At 44.4% G+C, this 19,610-nt stretch overlaps 1 protein-coding gene across 5 annotated transcripts in view; it reads right to left on the reverse strand.

Moving 5' to 3' along the window:
* Nucleotides 1-16,396: 16,396 nt before the first annotated feature.
* PIGN (phosphatidylinositol glycan anchor biosynthesis class N) overlaps nucleotides 16,397-19,610 on the reverse strand; it is a 106,915-nt gene continuing 103,701 nt past the window's right edge. For 3 of the 5 annotated variants that reach the window (XM_055704642.1, XM_055704644.1, XM_055704647.1), the window contains one exon: nucleotides 16,397-16,800. In XM_055704642.1, the coding sequence (XP_055560617.1) occupies nucleotides 16,677-16,800 (124 nt within the window). In that variant the 3' untranslated portion in view covers nucleotides 16,397-16,676. The other 2 variants (XM_055704645.1, XM_055704643.1) reach the window with 1 other exon arrangement.

Consider the following 19,610-nt stretch of genomic DNA (forward strand, 5'->3'; position numbering starts at 1 on the left):
ATTAATAATTCTTTTCTTTTGTTAACTTTATTCTCACATCACACACCCACAGCCCTAAGTAAACATCCTTTATCCTTCAATCTCGTCTAGTGAAAATGCTGACTGTTGAGTAACGTAAAATAAGCAGGGCTTCCATTCCTACCAGGGTGGAATCAGAGGATTAGTGTGCTTTTGCAACAAACAATAGCTGAAAAAAATATTCCTGGAGTATCACAAAAGCAGGAGCACAGACCTCCGCTTAGCTGCTAGGGTAGAGAGGAAATCCCCTTCAACAGCAGCTGGACATGGGAGCCCCTCTGACACGCAGCAAGAGAGCAGGAAGGACCCTGAGCCCAAAGGGTATCCAGCAGATACACTAGCGGCTTTGAAAACCTTTCTGGCTCATGATAAAAGCCACATACCAAGCCCTCCGTACAGTAAGAGCCCACAACATGTACCTGAAGGAGCCCAGGCAGGAGAATGAACACTGGAACCTTCAGGAAGAGACTAACTAGCAGGGCCCCCAGCAATCCCACCTCCTGGGCTCAGGAGGCAGACCCTCATCCCCCAGCTGCTTCCCCTCATTCTCCATCTCCTCTGTCTAAACAGGCCACCTGAAACCCACAGTCCAGGGGCACCCCATTTGAGTGCCTCACAACCCAGGAGGGGTACAACAGACCTATTTTGGCCAGACTTGATTGAAAACCTACATGCAGCAAAGCACTGGCAGTGGGCACCAAGTGTTGCGTGCATGTAGGAGGGCTGCTTTGGCAGAGCGCTGAGAGCAGGGCTGTGGTTCCCATTCCCACATGCAAGTTGCCCCAAAGCAGTGACTTCCCCTCCCCATTAAAGCTCATCAACTGATGAAATTCAGCTCAGCATGCCCACTGTAGGTACCACTGTAGGAACTGACATCTAGTGAGGCCCTGGTCTGTAGAATGAATCCTGGTTTCCTTTACAGCTCCAAAGACAAATCTGCTGAGGTTTGGGATGGGGGTAGGGACGTGACATCAACATCCTGAAATGTTTAAATAAATGGAGGCAGCAGGGTTTTGAAGCACTGCTTGTTCGTCTAGAGGCTTTGCCAAAAACCCAAAACAAATCAAAACAAAACAAAAAATTCCCTAAAACCTACACACACACACAAAAGTGTGACCTTGCGACTTTTTTATAAAACTCTGCTACATCAGAAAGTTTGAACTATGAACAGCTGCTTTTACTGCCTACATCAGTGGAGCCGGGCCGGGCTGCCTAATCCTTGGGTAGCAGTGTTTATAAATACTGTTCAGACAGGCAGGTTGGATCAGATTTTCTCATGAGCTCATTCAGAGCGTTTGGCTTTCATGGGCAGGCACGTTGTTATCTCTTTTAACTGCCAGCTTTGAGAGCCAGCCACAGTTTTCAGAGTCAGTCCTGGGGAGGAGGAGGTTGCAAAGGAGAATAACTTTCATCACAAACCTGACATGGGTGAAGCTGTGACTGGATTGATGCCACTGGAGAACAGATCACTCGCTGTCAGGCAGAGGCCGGGCCATTTCCAACAGGTAGCAACAAACCTGCTGCAGAGCCCTGGGCTCTTCCCGGCAGGCGCAGGCCCCTTGGGACCGAACTGCCCCCGGGACACCCTGTTTTCACCCTGGGAGGGGGGGTGTAGCAGCAAAGGATATGGAGCTAACCACCTCCCACTGCACACCGGGGAGCATCCCAGCACCCTGGCAGCCAAGGAACGGGGTCTTCCTATTGCAACACTTTACTCTAGAAACACCAGTGGGGGAGGACAGTCAGGATGTGCGTATTTGAATGTGGGCTGCTCACCTTGCCATAGAAGCTGGGGTTGTTAGCACTGACGGACAGCAGTGCTTCCAGCTGGACCTCCTGGCACAGTGGTTCCTGGCCCTCGGGAGTTTTTATCCCAGCAGCACAGTCGGTCACCTCCATAGAGGGCTACATACCCTTAGGTAGACGGAAGCATCCTGCAAAGAAAGGATTTACCTGCCATAGAAACAATAAAATGAAGATGCAGTATCAGCAGAGCTTAAATATAGGAGGATGACTAATTAGAGCATAGTTGTAGATGGCCTGTGCCTGGCAAGAAAGTGTTAACCCAAACCTTCTCTGCCAGGACACACAGAAAATTTCTTTCAGTTTTGCTGCCTTTCTGTTGATTGTTACAGAGGTGTTCACTGCAAAGAGATAACAGCAAACACAAGGCGGCAGCCCTGGGGAGAAATTAATCCATCATAAGCAAAGCAGGAGAAGTCCTGCAAGAAGAGCAGATTAAAGAGTGTTTTGAACAACATGGCGCAAAGCCCGATGCCTGACACTACCTCAGTGCTTCCCCCTGTGCTGTCCTCACGCCGATTGTCATAACAGCCGTCATAGCCGTGGGCCACGAGCTGCCGTTCCTGTCAAAACACATTTCGTGGCAAACTTGCTGTGGGCATTTGACTGATGTGTCAGAAGAGCCCAGAGGAGCAGGAGGGAGGTGACATTATTGCTGCAGCGGAAGAAAAAGTGCAGATAACGAAAATTGCAACTGTGTCAACAGTGCTGCTGAAGAAAGACTTTTTCCTTCCCACGTTTCTATTCCTTTAAAAAGAAAAGCAAACCCCAAAGCACTGGCAGAAAGTGGGTTTTATGGGAGCCTACTGAAACGCGCATCCAGCGTGAAGCCATTTGAGCTCTGCTGCTGTTAAACCCAAGACACCCCTCAGCGAAGGATGCTGGGCAAAAGGGACTTTTCAGGCATTTTCTTGTGTGTCTTTCCCTAGGGTGATCTCACTTCATGGGTGGTGTCAGCCCAGCTGAGAAAAAAAGATAGAAAAAACCAGGAATTACAGCTGGGCATGTGCTGAGGAAGGGCCGGTACGTGGCAGCTGCCCAGCAAGGGGCCGAGCAGCAGGCCCAGCCCTGCCGGGAGCCTCTCGCAGCCACCAGGCCCACAGGGGACAGAAGCTCCTTTTCTTTCTCAGACTCCCTCAATCCTGAAAACAAACCAAAGCTCAGGTCTTCAGGGCACCCTGCTGACTTCAAGGGAGTTGGGAGTGAACAGTGGGGTGGGCTTAGTTTTGACCCATTTGGATTGCCAGGCGCAGAGGACTGCCTCCCCGGTGGCGGTATTTGCCAAAAGAGTGGTGATTTCTACCAGGGGGCACAGGCTGTCTTCAATCTGAAACCGCCAAGGGCTGTGATAAGGGAGGGGAAGGGTGGGCAGAGAGAGGCGATGGTTATTAGCTGGTGTCCTCAGGAGAGAAGCCTTGCTCCATCCCTCTCTGCCTCTTTCTTGAAGCCAATTTCAGCTGAATTCAAAGGCATTTCAGAGCTATAAATCTCAAAAATAACTGAATTTCTACAAGGCTGATGAGACATAGCAGTATGGAAGAATAAAAAATCCCAGGGAAAAGCAGGCGTCCAAGACTGGGTGCAACTGGCCGGTGGGTCAGCAAATGCCACTTGTCCAGCTGTCTCCTGCCTGGGCACCCAGGGGACAGGGGCACAGGCACAGCCTTGCCCAGGCTCCGCCAGGTCTTCTGCTAAGGGGATGTAACCTCAAACAATACAGGATGTTCCTGGGGAGGGGAAACAATTTCTAGAATTATTTTCTGTGACTGATTTCCTTGATGGGGGATTTCTGTACTATAGATACAGACTCAGCATCCAATTCTGCAGCTGCAGTTTGAAGGTGCGTAATCTAAGCTGAAAACAAGCTCCCTGTTTTCAGGGGTGATGGGGATCTGTCATCTACATTACACAATCACAAAGTTTTCTGCTCAGGGTTGCATACGGTTCTTCAGTGACTTCCAGCTACAGCTGCAGGCTTGATGCAGTAATATCTGGTAGCTGACCACACTGGTCCTTTGACCCTTAAAATTAATTCATCAAAAAATGACAGTAAGGTAATCACTTTCAGTTATAACTCAATAGATTTCAAACGATATCAGACAGAATGAATACTCATCAGTTCTCTTAGTCTATTGATGAGATTACAAGCAAAAAGTGGGGAAGAGAACAAAAATTCCTTCACCTTTGCTTGTGTATCACAAAGGAAAAAAGAAAATGAAGCAAAGCAAACAAACAGATGGAAGCCCTTCTTTCCAGAGCCCGTTTTACAGATTCCTGAAAAAAAACCCCAGCCTCACAGGGATCTCCATTAAAAGACAGATTCAGTTCCTGTCACTTCTGACATGACTTACAGAAGTAACGCAAATTTGGTTTGCTTGAGGTTCTCTAAGCGTAGCTGGTGTCAACAGTTCTTACTGAGCAGTAGGGCATTCTTCTTTGTGAAAAAATCAATAAATATTTAATTCATAAATGTAAGAGAGTTGATGAGCAAAATACACAACTAATAAAGATAAATGGCTTTCATACTTATGAAGACTTCTTATTAAAGAGTCAGTGGCAAAAGTGTCCCTGCTGGGCAAAAAGAACAAAATAAATTGTGGACTTTATACTGCAAACACAGCATTTAAAAAAAAAAAAAAAAAGAAAACAACGTAACAACGTTAATGCATCATTAAGGTTGAGCATTGAAATCTACAGAAGCCAGCACAAACATGAAGGAAAATTCCTGCAGCAATGTTAATTGGGACTTATTGCGGACTGTATTATTGATGATTGCATACATTCAGTTGCATAAACAAATTGCCAAAGCTGTACACAGCTGGAATGCAAATGAGGGATATGCAGCCATGTGGCTTCTCCTACACTGAAACCCTCCAGGTAATAAGTGCAGCAGCAGGTATAGCTTAAGGGTCACCTGCAGATAGACACACACACATGCATATATATCATGTGTAGAGACATAAAGCAAAAAAACTCCCCCAATCTACCAAATCTTCAAGATACATCTCTAGTTGTTTGTGTTTATTTATTTGCAGGCAAGTGAATGAAGACTGTGGCTAAAAATGTATTCCTTTAGTGCATGCATAATTTAATTTGCTTCATCTGTTGTATCTGCAAATGCTGAACCATGACAAGAATGTAACACTCCTGAAGTTGTAAAGTACTTCTGTTTAGTCATTTCTATGGGCAGATGAAAACTTTCTGTTATTTCATGTCCCGTATTGCCAATAAACCCGCAGCTGAGCTAACACGCCCCAATCCCTATGCCTGTTTTCCAAAGCACAATGTCCTTGGGACATATTCTCTAAATTGCCTACAAAGGCTTCTGAACGACACAAAACCAGCCCGCAAAAAGACTGCATCCACCGTGGCAAGCACATACTAGTGCTATGTTGGAAAGGCGAGCATCCGTCTTTGCTCCAGCAAGTATCATCGGACTGTACCAGCACCAGATGATCAAAACCTGGGGAAAGGCATTTAACTGATGCTGGTGTGTGTGTGTGCAGGTGTATTATTTGCATTACTGCAGTTCCCAGACCCCAATGGAGATTAGATTCCTGCTGCACACAGTACAAAGGTAGCGGTAGGAAATTGCCCCTCGTGTCCAGGTAGGCTATTAACCTTTCAGAGAAGGGGTAAAGTGTGGGTCATCTTCTCGATGATTCCCATTTCATGTGGAAAGTACTGGTGTGGACTGTACTTCCTATTGAACGCTGTGGATTGCCATGGGAATTCTGGTGTCATGATGTTTTGTTCAACCCAAAATCAAGTGCAAAAAAGTGATCACAGACACTTCATCACATTGCACAACGCGACAGAACCCAGAGCTGCCAATTTCCCCAGTAGTGCTTTCCACAACTAGGCAGTCTCTTCCCACTTTTTGTGCCTCCTCTTTTATCAGAAAAAAATAATGGAATTGCTCATACAGTGTTGCATCTTCATTGCTACTTTTGCTTCCAACTTCCCCAGCATCTGAGCATAGGGTGAAACAGACAGGGGAGACATTCTGCTTAGATGATTTAACTAATCTTATGCAAATGTACTTGGCAGTCTTGGTGCCCAACGTGCTTTCACCTACATAATGGCTAAGCCAGTGAAATGTTGCTTTTCCCAATATAATAGCATTTTTATGCATTATTCCTTAAAACTTTTTGTGCTCACACGCTGAAAAAACAGCTCCAGCTGAGGAATAACTGAAGTCAATGTACTTAGACTCTGTCCAGGTAATTATGCATCCTCCTCCCATGCTAGCTGAATAGAGTATGACAATAATAGGACACCATTAACATGTCTACTCCCCACCCCCCTTCTTACTTTTGGCATAGGGAATGGAAAACTGCAGTTAAACATTTATCATTACATCTATTCTGGCTTATATTAGACATACTGCTTGCCTGCATTATCTTGCATTTGAGAAGCAGGAAGGATTTTGCAGGCAAACCAAAACATAGAACAACTGGTTTAAAACAGAAAACAATAAACTTTCCTCTCCTGCTATTAATTTCTGTGATTGACTGATTTCTGAATTGCCTGAATCAAGAGGAAAAGAACAAAAAAGAAGACTATATATATAGCTTCTGTCAGTAACAGAAGCAAACCGAAACCAGTCCGTAATGGTAATGGAAGAGTTGTGAGCTCCTCTTCTACACCCCTCACCCATTCTCATGTTAATTTGCCGGTGATAAAATCCACCCCAGTGTACCTTTTCCTCAAGGAATTAGGATTGATTATGAAAATTAATGCTAGCTATTTTTCCCCTTTTCACAGCCAACCAGGTGTTGCTCCTGCCCACGCTTGTATGAGTTGACCAATATACAAGGAATTTTGTGTCAAGGTTGGGATTTCAAATCTGACACCACGGGAGCTGGAGGATTTAGCTGGAGGCAGGGCTATGGGTTGCATATGAGAAGACAGTCAGCTCATCACCTCAACCAGAATCATTAACTGGAAAAGCTGCAGCAATGTGGCACCCGTAATAGCATACCAGAAAGCTACAGCTCGCATATAGGTCCAGTATAACAAACTTGGCTTTAAAAAAGGAATGATAATAGACTTTAAAAAAATGTAAGCACTTAACTTTTGTAACAGCCAGTCTTTTAAATTACACTCTTGAGAGAGCATTTTGACTGTTGATCTATCTACAATTGACCTTCTGATCCATTGGCTTCCACAGGCTTTAGGAAATTCCTGGTGATTTCGGTGGTTGTTGGCTTATATCCAAGATTGATGCATTACAGAAGCATGAAATCTATTTTGATGCTTTAAACAGATACGGAGAAAGCTCCAGGCTCCCCTCCCCTCTGACTACAAAAATATGGCTACTTTCATAGTAGTTATATGTCATTCTGTTTGATCATAGCTCAGTGTCTTTAAAGTTATTTCCATTAGGAGGAGAAATTGCTGAGGGATTCAGGTATTTTTATGCAATCTTGTTGATTTTGCAAAGAAGCAAAGACGAAACAAAAACCTTGAAGATAGTTTGAACCAAATCAGAGATAATTTCTTTATAGTTTTCTAGTCTACACTCAAACCTGTAAAGAGACTTTACATTTCCAATTTACATTTACCTGTAAAGAGATCACATTTCCAATTTCTTTCTGTCTCCAGGACTTGCCAGATCTTTTTTTTTTTTTCCTGCTTGTTTCCTGGCTACTCTGGAAAATACACACTCCAGTAAAAGTATCTTATTCTTTAGATCTAAATTTGGGCCCTAGAAGAATCTTTTCATCATTGTTTTCTGTTTTTTTGTTAATTATCCAGAGTCTATACTTTCGGGAACCGATCCAATTTGTTTTTATTCCAAAAAAGATTATCATCTTCCTGCATGTCTCTTGAATGAAAGACACCATCACACAGACACGCTTTAATTAAGCTTCACCCAACCACCATGAACTTTAGACACATTTAAGAGAGATGGTATCAGCAAAGGTAAAATAAAGAAGAAAAAAAATATTATGGAGTGCTTGAATGAATGCCTCCTGAACAGAGTAGCCATTGCTTTCAGGCATCTGCTGGAGATGGAAGTGGTAACCTGAGGAGCATGTGTTTCTGACAGTGATGTAAGCCCAAATATTCTCCTTTAGAAGGGACAAAAGGAGAAAGCAGTGGAGTTCACTTCTAGCTCTAGTTTCCTAAATTTCACTCAGGCACACAAAAACATCCCCATGCTGTTACATGGAGTCCAAAACCAACTTCACCAGAACGACCCTGATTTGGACCTTCAGCTTTTTCTTAACACTTGTGGTTCAGAGCAGTTTTTTCCACCTCCAGCTACAGGAACTTCCAAATAGACTAAGAAAGTGGCTTATGGAGAAGCAAAGTTACTAACAGGATTCCTGGTGGGTACTGTGAGGCCAGCGTAAAATGAATGCTGGAGAAGAGTTGCAAGTTACTAGGAAATGAAAACACCGTTTCTTGGGATGTTGGGGTTTTTGGCTTTTTTTGGCCTAATTCCATTTCCAATTAAGCCATTTAGTGAAAGCAATATTTGGCCAAAACAGAATGAGATTTTCATGAAACAACAATAAAATATTTAGTATGTTTATGTTCCCCAAAATTAAAAACAGAACAATATGTTCTGAAATGGGCAGACTAGATTAGTCTTTTGCTGGACTACCTCTATTTTTGCCCTAAGTCTGAGGAATGCTAGAGCAACTGACAGCTGCCACTTCATCAACAGGAGCGGGGCATGCTCCATCCGTGACGAGCTCTTACCTGTTTACAGTCCTACTTACTGCTGCCATTCTGATTTAAGTGTTATACAAGAAAGTTTTTCCCTTTTATAAGCTCTTTTAGCCAGACTCTTGTCCTCCAGGTCACTTAAGCACATATTTAACTGAAGTGCATGAGCAGTTTTTTGAACTTAAGAGAGGACCTGACACTGCCCCACCACAATCGGCAGAACCACATTGTTTGAAGTTAAGCACATGCTTAAGCGCCCTGCTGGATTTTTGCCCAAACTGTCAAACTTTTACAGTTAATCATTTATCACCCTGCTTATGTGCTAGTAGTTATGCTTCAGTGTGCAAATATGTAAATTACTTTCATAAAGCTCCATACACCAAGCACAAATAATGCTTTCTCAGCCCTTTAAAGGAGTTCTCTGGCTGTGACATCTCAGATAGATCAAACAGCACTTAAAACTGCAAGAAAGTTACTTCTCCGTTAATTGAACAGAATCATTGCTGTGTTCCTCTTCTTAATAGCAAGGCGCATTCACAGACTTGCAAAATAAACAGATAAATAACACCATTTAGCTCTAACCTGACAAGTATCACACATTCTGCCTTTAGGAGCATGTACATCGATCTATCTTACACATACTGCCACTCCAAAACTGAGAAAGGGAGCAAGTGTCAAATGAATGATAAGAATATTTGCAGATTAAGTTCAATAACTGCCTACAACGAGGGTACTTGCAATGTATCACAAGGTAATTCTTCCAAACACAAGTGACCATTTTTCTTCCCCTCGCTATGCTTAATTGCTGTGAGCTATAGGGGAGTAACCTGCACTTACCTGTGCCCTGTTGCTTTGTATTCAGAAAGCTCACAGCTCCTGTGATTTTTCACAAAGAATTAAAATTGCCATGAGGAAAGATATAGTTACTGCTATTCAGTTCCAATACATTGTATTGAAACGGCAGACGGCAATGGTGCCTTGCTGAAATAGAGCCTTAAAACACAATTAGTTGCAGTTCTGTAGATTGGAGAGCCAGTTACTCTGCGCTCCTGCCCGCGGGGCCTTCCATGCATCCACTAATGAAAAGGCTGCTTTTCCCCAAATGTCAGGTAGTTTTGCAAGAAATGTGTACCAGGAAGAGAAAATGACAGAGCTCGTTCCCTTGCTCTGTAGAGCAATTTCTGTAGAAATTTATTCTCTGTCAAGGAAACTGCCTGAAAAAAAAAAATGCAGTCAGCCACTTTTTCTAAGAGGAAGCTTGAACACTTCTCAGATTGAGTCGTATTAAAATGAATTAATGTCGACAGCTGGTCTCCCAATCATTAACTGGAAAAACCCAACCCCCAAGTTTTAAGTATCATTAAAAAAAAAATAAAAAGTCCTAAACAAACAAAAGCAGCAAACTAAGCAGACAGGCTCCCCCAAATACACCAGCTGCCATCATGACCCACTGAACAGGACAAAACTCGTCCCCTGAACCATCCTGGGCTCAGGTGCTGACTCTGCAAATGCTCCCAAGCTTCTGCTGCAGAGCCAGGCTGGCAGGTCTGGTCCTGGGCCACCCAGGACACAGGCGGAGGAGCAAGGCTAGGAGGGACCCTCCAGGGGAACTGCCAAAAGCCACGCTCATGGAAAAAATCTTAGGCAGGGTTCACTGCATGACTGTTTTGGGACTGGCAGGGAAATAAAGCCCCAGGAAATGGAGGAGCTTGGAACGTTTTGGAAGGCTTGTGTTTGATTCAGGTCCTGGATAAAATTTGGCTGTCATCCCAAATGCTAGGAGATTTTCTTCACTATGTGACTCTTTAAAGATGACATGCACGTTTCCTTTCTACTTTTAGCCATAAATACCAATCAACTGCCAAGTTACATCAAAGGAAGTAAGTTTATAGTATTTTAAAGGAAATATAATGTGTTAATGTAGGTTAGAAGAGATACAGGAAGATACTACTTGTATGAAAAAATGCATGGCTGGGAAATGGATATTTTCCTTTCACAGCAGGTCAGATATAACAAGCTTCCTACCAAAAGGCCATGAGGGAATATACTCACTCATTTCTGGAGATCTAGCAAGATGGAGACACAAACATCCACGCAGCTAAATATAGCTCTGGATAGCAGTGCTTTGTACAGTAAGTTCTAATGTCTCTTAACTTAATATGGAAATTGATATAAAAATAAAATAACAGTATTTTCAGAGTGTGTCTCTACTTGTGTGCTCACCAGGACTCACGCCACCAAATTTGAGCCCCCGCTGAAATAACTCTGCAGTTTTTGTCTTGCACTGTCTCACAGGCCAAGAAGACAGAATAATCACGTCCAGCACAAAAGGCCACACATATTGAAATATATAACGGTTACCCCACGGAAAGTCAACATGAGAACTGAGAACTACACTTGTCCTTTAGCATTTCTATAAGAGTGATGAGCTAAGTTTAATTAGAGGAGTTCAGGTCTCGGTCAGAGATTTCCCCTGCCCTAAATGCCAGTGGTTCAATTTTGCAGTATTTGTTACTGGACATGTGCACTTTGGATCAGCTTGTGGTTGCTGAAGCTTGGGGTCAGGCTTGGGCAGGTACTGCTGGAGCAACACTGCAAATGGTCCCTGAGGAGGAAGAGGAGGCAGCAGAAACAGCAGAGAGCCATGCTACTGACACATGGCTTTCTTGTATTTCTCCTCCTATCTTGCTTCAAGGCAAAAAAGGTGGACGTGGGTGTGATTGCAGTTGCAGTGACTTAAATTCCCCAGGCCTGACTCTGCACTATCTTGTTCCTTGCTCAGCCACTGGCCCAAGCACAGGGTGTGCAGGACTTGGCAGCCTGTATGGTGGATCACAGGGCAATTCAGGTCAGGAAGGACCTCCTTGCAGTGGAGGTGACACCTCAAGAAGCAGGGCTGTAGATGGCAAAAAAATTCAGAGTGTTAGTGGGCTCCATCACTAGTTGTTTCCCATTGCAAACACATTCAGCTGGGGATCTTGGTGCAGTGCTTTTTCTCTCTGAGAATGCACTGGATGATACCCAGCCATTAACAGGTTTGTCAGCAGTCCTGATCTGAGTGAAAGGTGAACCCATATGTCAGCTTCACCTTATATAACATTAAAGGAAATAAAAAGAAAAAAGGCATTTGCTCTTACAACTCAGATGGAAAAGAAAATGCAAACAAAATAAGGTGTGTCGTCCTCTGTTTCCACTTGATATTATCTACCTTCAAAGTTAGAAAGTTATGAAGCTTGCTGCCAAGTAGAAGTCAATAAACAAACAAATGAATTAAATAAAATATCAACAAACTTGATTTCAAAGGTCACGGGAAGAGGGTAGTGCCATGCCTTCGGCCTTCTTCCTCTTTTCATTCCTCCTCAAATGCTAAAACTGTGTGTCCTGCCCCAGGACAAGGAGGGAGCCCTTGCAGGAACCAGTTGAATTCAAAGCCTCTTTAAGCTGATGAACTGAATTCAGCCCTGCCCGTCCTTATTAACACAACCAGTCCAGGAAAGACTAATTGAGGAGAGAGCTGTAAATAATTTGGGGATCACCAGCCACTGTGACAGTCAGTTCCAGCTCACCACAAGCCCTGTCTCATGAACAACTAGGGCTGACCTGGGGCTGTCCCCCACACACGTGGCAGCACTGCAAGATAGGTTCTCAAACCTCCCCCAGCCGTGGCAGCTCACAAAGTAGCCGCCCAAAGACAATACACAGGGGGGAAAAAGTTTCTTGACTTCAGGCTACATGAAGCCATGTGATGATGGAGAAAGGGGCACCTGGAGCTGCCCCACCCCTGTGACACAGAGCACACCCCAGAGCAGGTGCAACACAAAGATGTTCTCCTTTCCCCACCACAACTGTACTCCCCCCGAGTATTCTCTCCAGCTGGCTCCTGCTCACACACCTCACATCTATCAGGATGCAGCAACAAGCCTGGCACCCTCCATGCTCCCATCCTCTTTGCCAAAGGCATCCGAGAGAAGTACCCTCATCACCCCAAAGACACAGGAAAAGGGACTGCAGGATTCATGCATTTTGAAAAGCGATGAGCATCGTGCCCCTACCAGTTAGCTGGGGTGGTGGAGCTGAAACGTCTTTTGTGTTCTAGCTTGGCCAAACCAGACACTGCGGTTCAAAGGCAATGCTAGAGAGCAAGGTTTGGGTAAGACCATGAATGTTCATTCATATCTTTGTTCTCATTCAAGAACATGAAGGCTGTAGCAGCCTTACGACAGCCACAGCATGTACTGAAATTGCCAAAGCTTGTGAAATCTGAATTAATCTGTGAGGGGGAAGGGGAAGTCATTTAGTTTGAGTCACAAGAGGTCTTGATACAATCTAAGCTTCATCACCTTTGAAGAAACAGCTCACTCCCTGGATGGATGTCAAAAGGCTGCGGTGTACAGCCTTGATAACACAGTAGCAGAGAACGATTCTTAGTGCTGAACATTACAAGATTTTTGTATCATCTGCTCTTCAGTACGGCTTCTCCTGAATTACAGCACCTGATGGGCACTCCAGGTTAGCTCTTTGGGGGTCCCTGGCTCTGAAAGCAAGAAGATATAAGCTTTGCAGAGGTTTTTACACTATGAGTATAGCTAAAAAAAATTGTGCAGCCCATGGCATAAATAACAATATTGATCTACCTGCCTTTCCCTGCCTGAGATTTTCACTATCTGGAGCCTCACCTGGTCTAGCAGTCAGAGTCTGCAACTCTGCTACAGGCGCAAGAAGTTAGACAAGAGGGCTTGGGGTAACTCTGCCTTCTTGCCCTCAGCAGAAAACACAGGGGCTGGGTGATACCTGCACTGGCCTGCAAGGCTCTGCTGGCTCAGAGCCTCCCCCTTTTCTATGGTCCGTGTGCTGTCTGGACCTCGTGAGCAGACATAATGCTTGAAGACCCACAAGCAGAGGAAAGGAAAGCTTAAGCTTAACTCAACTGAGTACAAAATTTTATTCCTTACTTTAGCTCCTAAGGTTGGGCAGGACTTTTTATTGCTGATGACATTTGTTTCTGGAAAGGAAAGGAACATGCATCGTGGGAGGAAGAGCTGACTTTGTCACACACCCCATGGGGCTGCATAAAGTAGCTGAGTGGGAGAATTTTTGACACCTCCCTGTGCTGGAGTAAACCCAAAAGTTTTGGCCAAGACTCTGGCAAGAGCCTCCCCTGGGGAGACACGGGAATAGCACAGCCAATCCTGCCTCTCCATGAGAGCTGCTCTCCAGCACTCCTGCGGCCTCGGCTAGAAACTGAATTCACAAATGGCACAGAGGGACCAGCGGGGGAAAGAGAAAGGTCATCTAAGGTTGCTACCACTATGGCCCAACCAAAGCAAACAGCAAACCAGAACACACGTCTGCAGAGCAGCACTGGGGAAACAAGAATACATGCGTTGCAAGTGTTCTCCCATGCTCATTGTCCCCTTTCTGCTCTTACAAGAATGGATGCAAAAAACAAAGCCTAGACTGTAGAAAGACACTGCAGAAGCCATAAGCAGGAAGAGTAATTGATGCAGGTTGTACTTTGGGATGCCATTTCCACTTGCCTGCATACCAGAGTATGTGGATTATTCCTACTACCATAGATGAGCAGCACCAGCTGCAGTGGGGTGAGATGCTGTCTTACCACAGGGAGCTGGTAATAAAACATGAGGCTTGAGCTCCTCTGCATTCTCCTGGGCAGCCTGCAGCACCAGACAGTACATACCTCCAGTGTGTTCACTTAGTAGGTAGGACATCCACTTGGTCTCATCATAGATAACAAGCAGTTTTGACACACTTGTAGAAGATGTGCCTTCAGGGTGGCAGCCCTGTGGGCTCCACGTTCCTATTTTTTCAGTCAGTTCCTTCACATCACATCACACCAATGCCAGCTGTTCAGCTGCTCCCATCAGTGAATTTGCTCTACAAACAATAGTTTGCAAAGAAATCACTCTAGCAATGGAGGTTGGGATGCTCAACGGTACAGCTGCCTATAGTTGTGTGTACTGAAATTATTGTGGTTTAGACAGAGGTCTCAAGACATCAGCTAGTTAACACAAAGCTGATTATACAGGACCTGACAATGACACAGTACACCATCGATACTTGTAGACTGGGGTGGAGGTGGGGATCAATCACTCTCCACAGCAGAGAACCACTGGATCTAAGAACAAGTGCAGCAGATTCCCGTGCCTACGCACAGTTTCTGCTGTAGCAGCAACTTTCCACCTGCTCATAGCTGCTCCTTGCCTTGGCTGTACAGTATGACTACCAGCAGTGGACACATGCCCACCCTTCTGGCATGCAAGTCTGCGGGTATAGCCCTGTAACAAATGTGAAATATCTTCTGCGACTGAGACCAGCTGTGCTAGCAACATGCCCAGTAGGACCACCAGACCACTACCTAGTGGAAAAATGACTCCCTCTCCAGCACTCAGACACTCTCAAGAGGTACTCTAAAGCTGCACAGATGACTACAAGCCCATGATATGGTATTTTTCTAGCACTCAACAAGCAGATGGAGGTTTGTGACTGGTTTCTCTCAGCCAAACTTCCTGCGGAGGGATGACTAGTTTCCAGAGCGTTAAACAGACTTGTGACCACAGCCAAATGCCAGATGGCTGGAAAGAGTATTGGAACAGCCCTCATGATGAATGTCTAACCTTGGCTGGCAGCATCACGTACCGTATGTATCAGCTCCCAGATAGGAAGGCCTGTCTGCATGTTGGGTGTGAGTCACAGGGATATTACACAGCACAAGTTTTAGTGATGCTATCATACAACAGGGTAGAAAGAAGAAATTTTTTTCTTTCAGTCACTTCCTTCACTGTGCAAACGGTTCTACTTCAAAAGGCCCTTTTTATTGATGGTGTAGATGGAAAAAGCTGTTTCAAAGGCAGGACACCTAGCTCCGTGCAGGCCTTCGGCTGAGCAGGAAATACAATTTTTGTGTAATTCTGGAAAGAGATGACTTCAGGGAACGATGAAGCTTTGAGGTGTAGGTGGGTACTGTAATTTGTGCTACTTCATCAGCCGCGAGCTGGTGGTACGGAAGCTGCTGCTTGTTGTTGGAAGGGCTACAAAGTTACAAGTCTGTCTCAGAGCCTCATGCAATGGATTTAGTTACTAGGTCCCCCGGGGAGCACACAACAGCAGACAGAGCCTCTCAAGTACCCTGGCTCTTTGCTCTCACTTGTAATCGGCGTATAACCAGGGGATTTGTGTCTAGGTTTGATTCGTGGTGCAGCCATTACCCAGGCTGATGCTTGTAATCAGAAGCAGAACACAACTGGAAAGGCAAACAAGGAAATAAAAGGAAAAAAAGCCTCTGAGTGGCATCACTATGCAAACCACCAACTCCAGCTGCAGTTTCACGACCTCTTTATGCTGACCCAACTCTGGGCTGCCACTGACACAATCGGCTCTAGCCTTCCTGCCTGCCCTGAGCCAGATAAGGGAATCTGAATGCTATTTTATAGTTCTTTAATCAGGTTGCTTTTCATTGAGATCAATTACTTAAGCTGGTATACTGTTCAGCCCACCCAAGCACAGGAGGCAGGAGGAGAGGGTGGTCAGTAGCAGCAATTCGCACTGAGGTTACCTAAAAGCTGTTGTCTTACAGCACCAGCCTCCCAGCACACCAGTCTTAACCTGCCTCAGCATAGTCTCACATGCGCACCGACACAGCTTGCAAAAACCATGGCCAGTTTCAGAGATATTCAAATGTGTATGCCTCGTCAGCTACATACAAATCAGTAATCTGCCCAGACTGATTTCATTTGTGCTTTTAGTCTGCGAGATGCTTATATGAGACATGAAATGAAGCTAGGACTTTGCAGACTCCTAATGAGAGTGAGCATGTGTGAGACAAGCTGGCAGACAAATTATAACAAGAAAAAAAAACCCAAAGATAGTTGCCTAATTATTTTTAAAATAATTTTGTTGCTGCTTTTATTTTCAAGGAATACGTGCACTTGAAGAGTAAGGCTGAGGGTTTTTTAGCCCCACTGATGTCTAAGTGGCAATCTCCAAATGCAAATTTCAGTCATAGGACAGCATTTAATCTGTATAAGCAGAGCACTCTAACCCCTGGATGGGATTTTGGCACTCTTGTCCATTAACCTGTATTTACATTTCAGAGGTGGAGGTTAGTTCAGAGGAAGCCTGAGGATGGGAACAAGGCAGGAACATTTATCACTTTATCACGTGGAATGGTGCTTAGTCCTTCTGGAAAGTTCAAGTCTCCGTGTAGTTAGCAGCTGGGCCAGTCCATTCATCAGCATCATAAATATGGTCAATGACATCACCAGCACATAGTGGCTAATGCTGCAAGAAAGAGAGAGATAAAAGAAGTGAGAGAAAAATGCAAATTTGCAGAGTAAAAAAACCCTCTGACAAACAACCCCTTGAATATTTTTTTTTCTTTTTAACTAGGCCTAATTATTTGCCATTTTACATATGCTGTTCCTGAAAGACAACCATTATAGCAGCACTATCGTGTCAAAACCAAAGTCTGTGGCAAAATAAAATGGTGGGGTCAACAGAAAGCACAACTGGGCATACACGAAGTAAGAGGTACTGGGTGTATTTTTCATTCAAGGGGGTAATTCAATGTATGTGACTGAAACCATTGCAAAACTTCTGTCTGCTGTGGACTGATAATGCAGAAACTAGGGAGAACTCACCATCAGGTAGACATTTGTTGGTAGTAAGACAACTCAGATATGTCAGCTGAAGTGCAATTTTCTAGAGAAAACACTAGTCAGGTGATGAGCAGCTTTAAGAAAAAAAACCCAACTCTACTTTTTCACTCGACATTTCTAAAAATTGAGGATTTCTCTGCTGTAGTAACACATGGTTTCAAAGAGATTAAACAAATGAGTTCAAGAGTGGCTAATAAACACAACATAAAGATGCAGGTTCTGAGTTAGGAAGTCCTTAAGTCATTAATGATTAAAAGGATAATAAGCAGAGAGCTTGTTCTCCACTTGCTCAAATTGTGGTACCCCATGTCCACTAGTGTTAGAGATGGGCTATTTAGGGTCAGACTGAGATTTGACCTAGGATATACAGCACCCTGTGTTAAATGTCTGAATCAAACTGCTGTTAATGTAAGCCACTAGCCATTAAGAAATCAGAATTTTTCCAAATCCAGTGACATTTCAGGCTAGAGTTGCAGACGAAACACTGCTGCACCCGTGTCCATCGTGTATCCAGTGTGGCTGTTTGTTATTTTCCTGGGACTACTGAAAATATTGGCATTCTGACACGAGAGGTACCCGTATCTCCCCATGCACCAGTACTCACTGTTTCAAAGCAGATGGCTCTTTAGGACAAGTAGCGTAATTTCAGACCTATGAAGTCTGAATTTAGTCACAAAAAAGGATTGCAAAGAGCACCTGCCAGTTTAATGACCTAGAATTTCTGCCAGAGGACTCATTCAGATTGAAAGTTTAGCCATGGAACAACAGTAAAGCTCATAATGCTGACGCTATCAATCCTCACAACCCTGAGACTGTGAGAATCCTGGTGCTAGCCTACCACAGCTTAGCTCTGTGAAGTACAGAAGCACCAGCTCTTAACAAACCTGGGCCACAAACCAACGCGAGACAGTAAAAGTAATCCAAAAAGTTCACTAATGAGCAGGAGCTCTTCCACAGCTGGATACCAGCAACCAAAGGAGCTGAGGTCTAACCAAAACAGATGAAGAACACTGAAAGGGACTTGACTCAAGCTACATGATTTTTCTGTTTCTTAGTCTGACTAAACCTTCTCACAATACCTTGCTCAAAATACATCATTTTAAGAAATCAATTCTAATGTGAACAACTCATGGTTTAAAATATCTGACAGGAACCATCTTTCCTATGTGTCTTTCCTATAAGCATCTCCCCCCTCCAGCTCTAGCTAAGCAGAGCAGCATGCCCATGAGAGCCATATTCCTGCCCTGTTTCTGTGGGGAAGGTGTAAGATGACCCAGCGAGGACCTGAAGTCAGGCACAAAACCTACTTTCACCTGGTCAGTGCACTTCAGACTCCATAGTTCATGGCATATATACAATAACAAAGATAAAACAACTCCCTTAAGATCTGCCCTTGAAAGTCCAGCTGGGTGTGTTACAGGTTCAGTTTCAGTTCCCCATGGGAAAGAACATGTTGCCAACTGAAAGTCAAACCCTTGCTGCAGTTATCTTCATGGCATAACATGCCCCTGGGGACTGTACACACACCACAGGTACAGAAGTTTGTGTGGCTCTTAGGGAACAGCCACTCTGGTAAATGGGTGGATGGCTGAACGTCTCATGCATTACTGGCAACACCCCAGTTTTCCTCCTCACCAGGCACCAGAAATGTATTGTTTTTCATATAAGTAGCAACACCACTTTTCTTCTAGCTTTCAAAGAAAGCTTGAATGAGAAATCTGAAAATCAGAAGCCAGATCAAGACCCTGCCTTTATTCCTACAAACACCCTGAGACAGTCACCAGAGGATTAGCAACTTGCTACCATCAACATGGTCCTTAGGCATCTCAGTTCCTGTCTACGCCAAAAGGAGCTTTTCCAGATGTGGGTGCTAATCAATGATTTGGGGGGCATAGAGAGGGGCTTTCTCAAAGGAAAAAAGTCTCTACAAACTCTGCTTAGCCACCTACCAGTCGAGGAACAGGGTCTTCTGTACTACTGTAAAGAAGAGAGTGCTGCACACATTCCTGCATTGGTATAGCGCAAAAGGCTGAATAGTTACACTCCTTTATTAAAACATCAGATATTCGGAGTAAAGAAACAAAATATAAAAAAATAAAATGCGATAGGAGCACAATTAAAAACAACTTCAGTCTACATGTCACAATTACAAACAGCCAGCATCTCTGGGGCTATCAGCAACTGGTACTGCAGTACCTGTAGGCAGCTCTGCTTCGTAAATTAGTTCTCAGGCTGGGGCAATGCTGTAATTAAACAAAGCAAGCAAGACTCTTAGAGGTATATGCCACAACAGCAGTGGGAAAATCTTGATCCCTATACAGCCCAGAACTGTACCCTTGACTGGATCTGCAGTTACAGTGAAGTAGGCAATTCTCAAAACAAGCCTCCTCCATCAGAAGGCAAACCTGAGCTGACAAGAGAAAGGAGCGAGAC

The sequence above is a fragment of the Falco cherrug genome, chromosome 3 (assembly GCF_023634085.1).
Source record: "Falco cherrug isolate bFalChe1 chromosome 3, bFalChe1.pri, whole genome shotgun sequence".
Lineage (NCBI taxonomy): Eukaryota > Metazoa > Chordata > Aves > Falconiformes > Falconidae > Falco > Falco cherrug.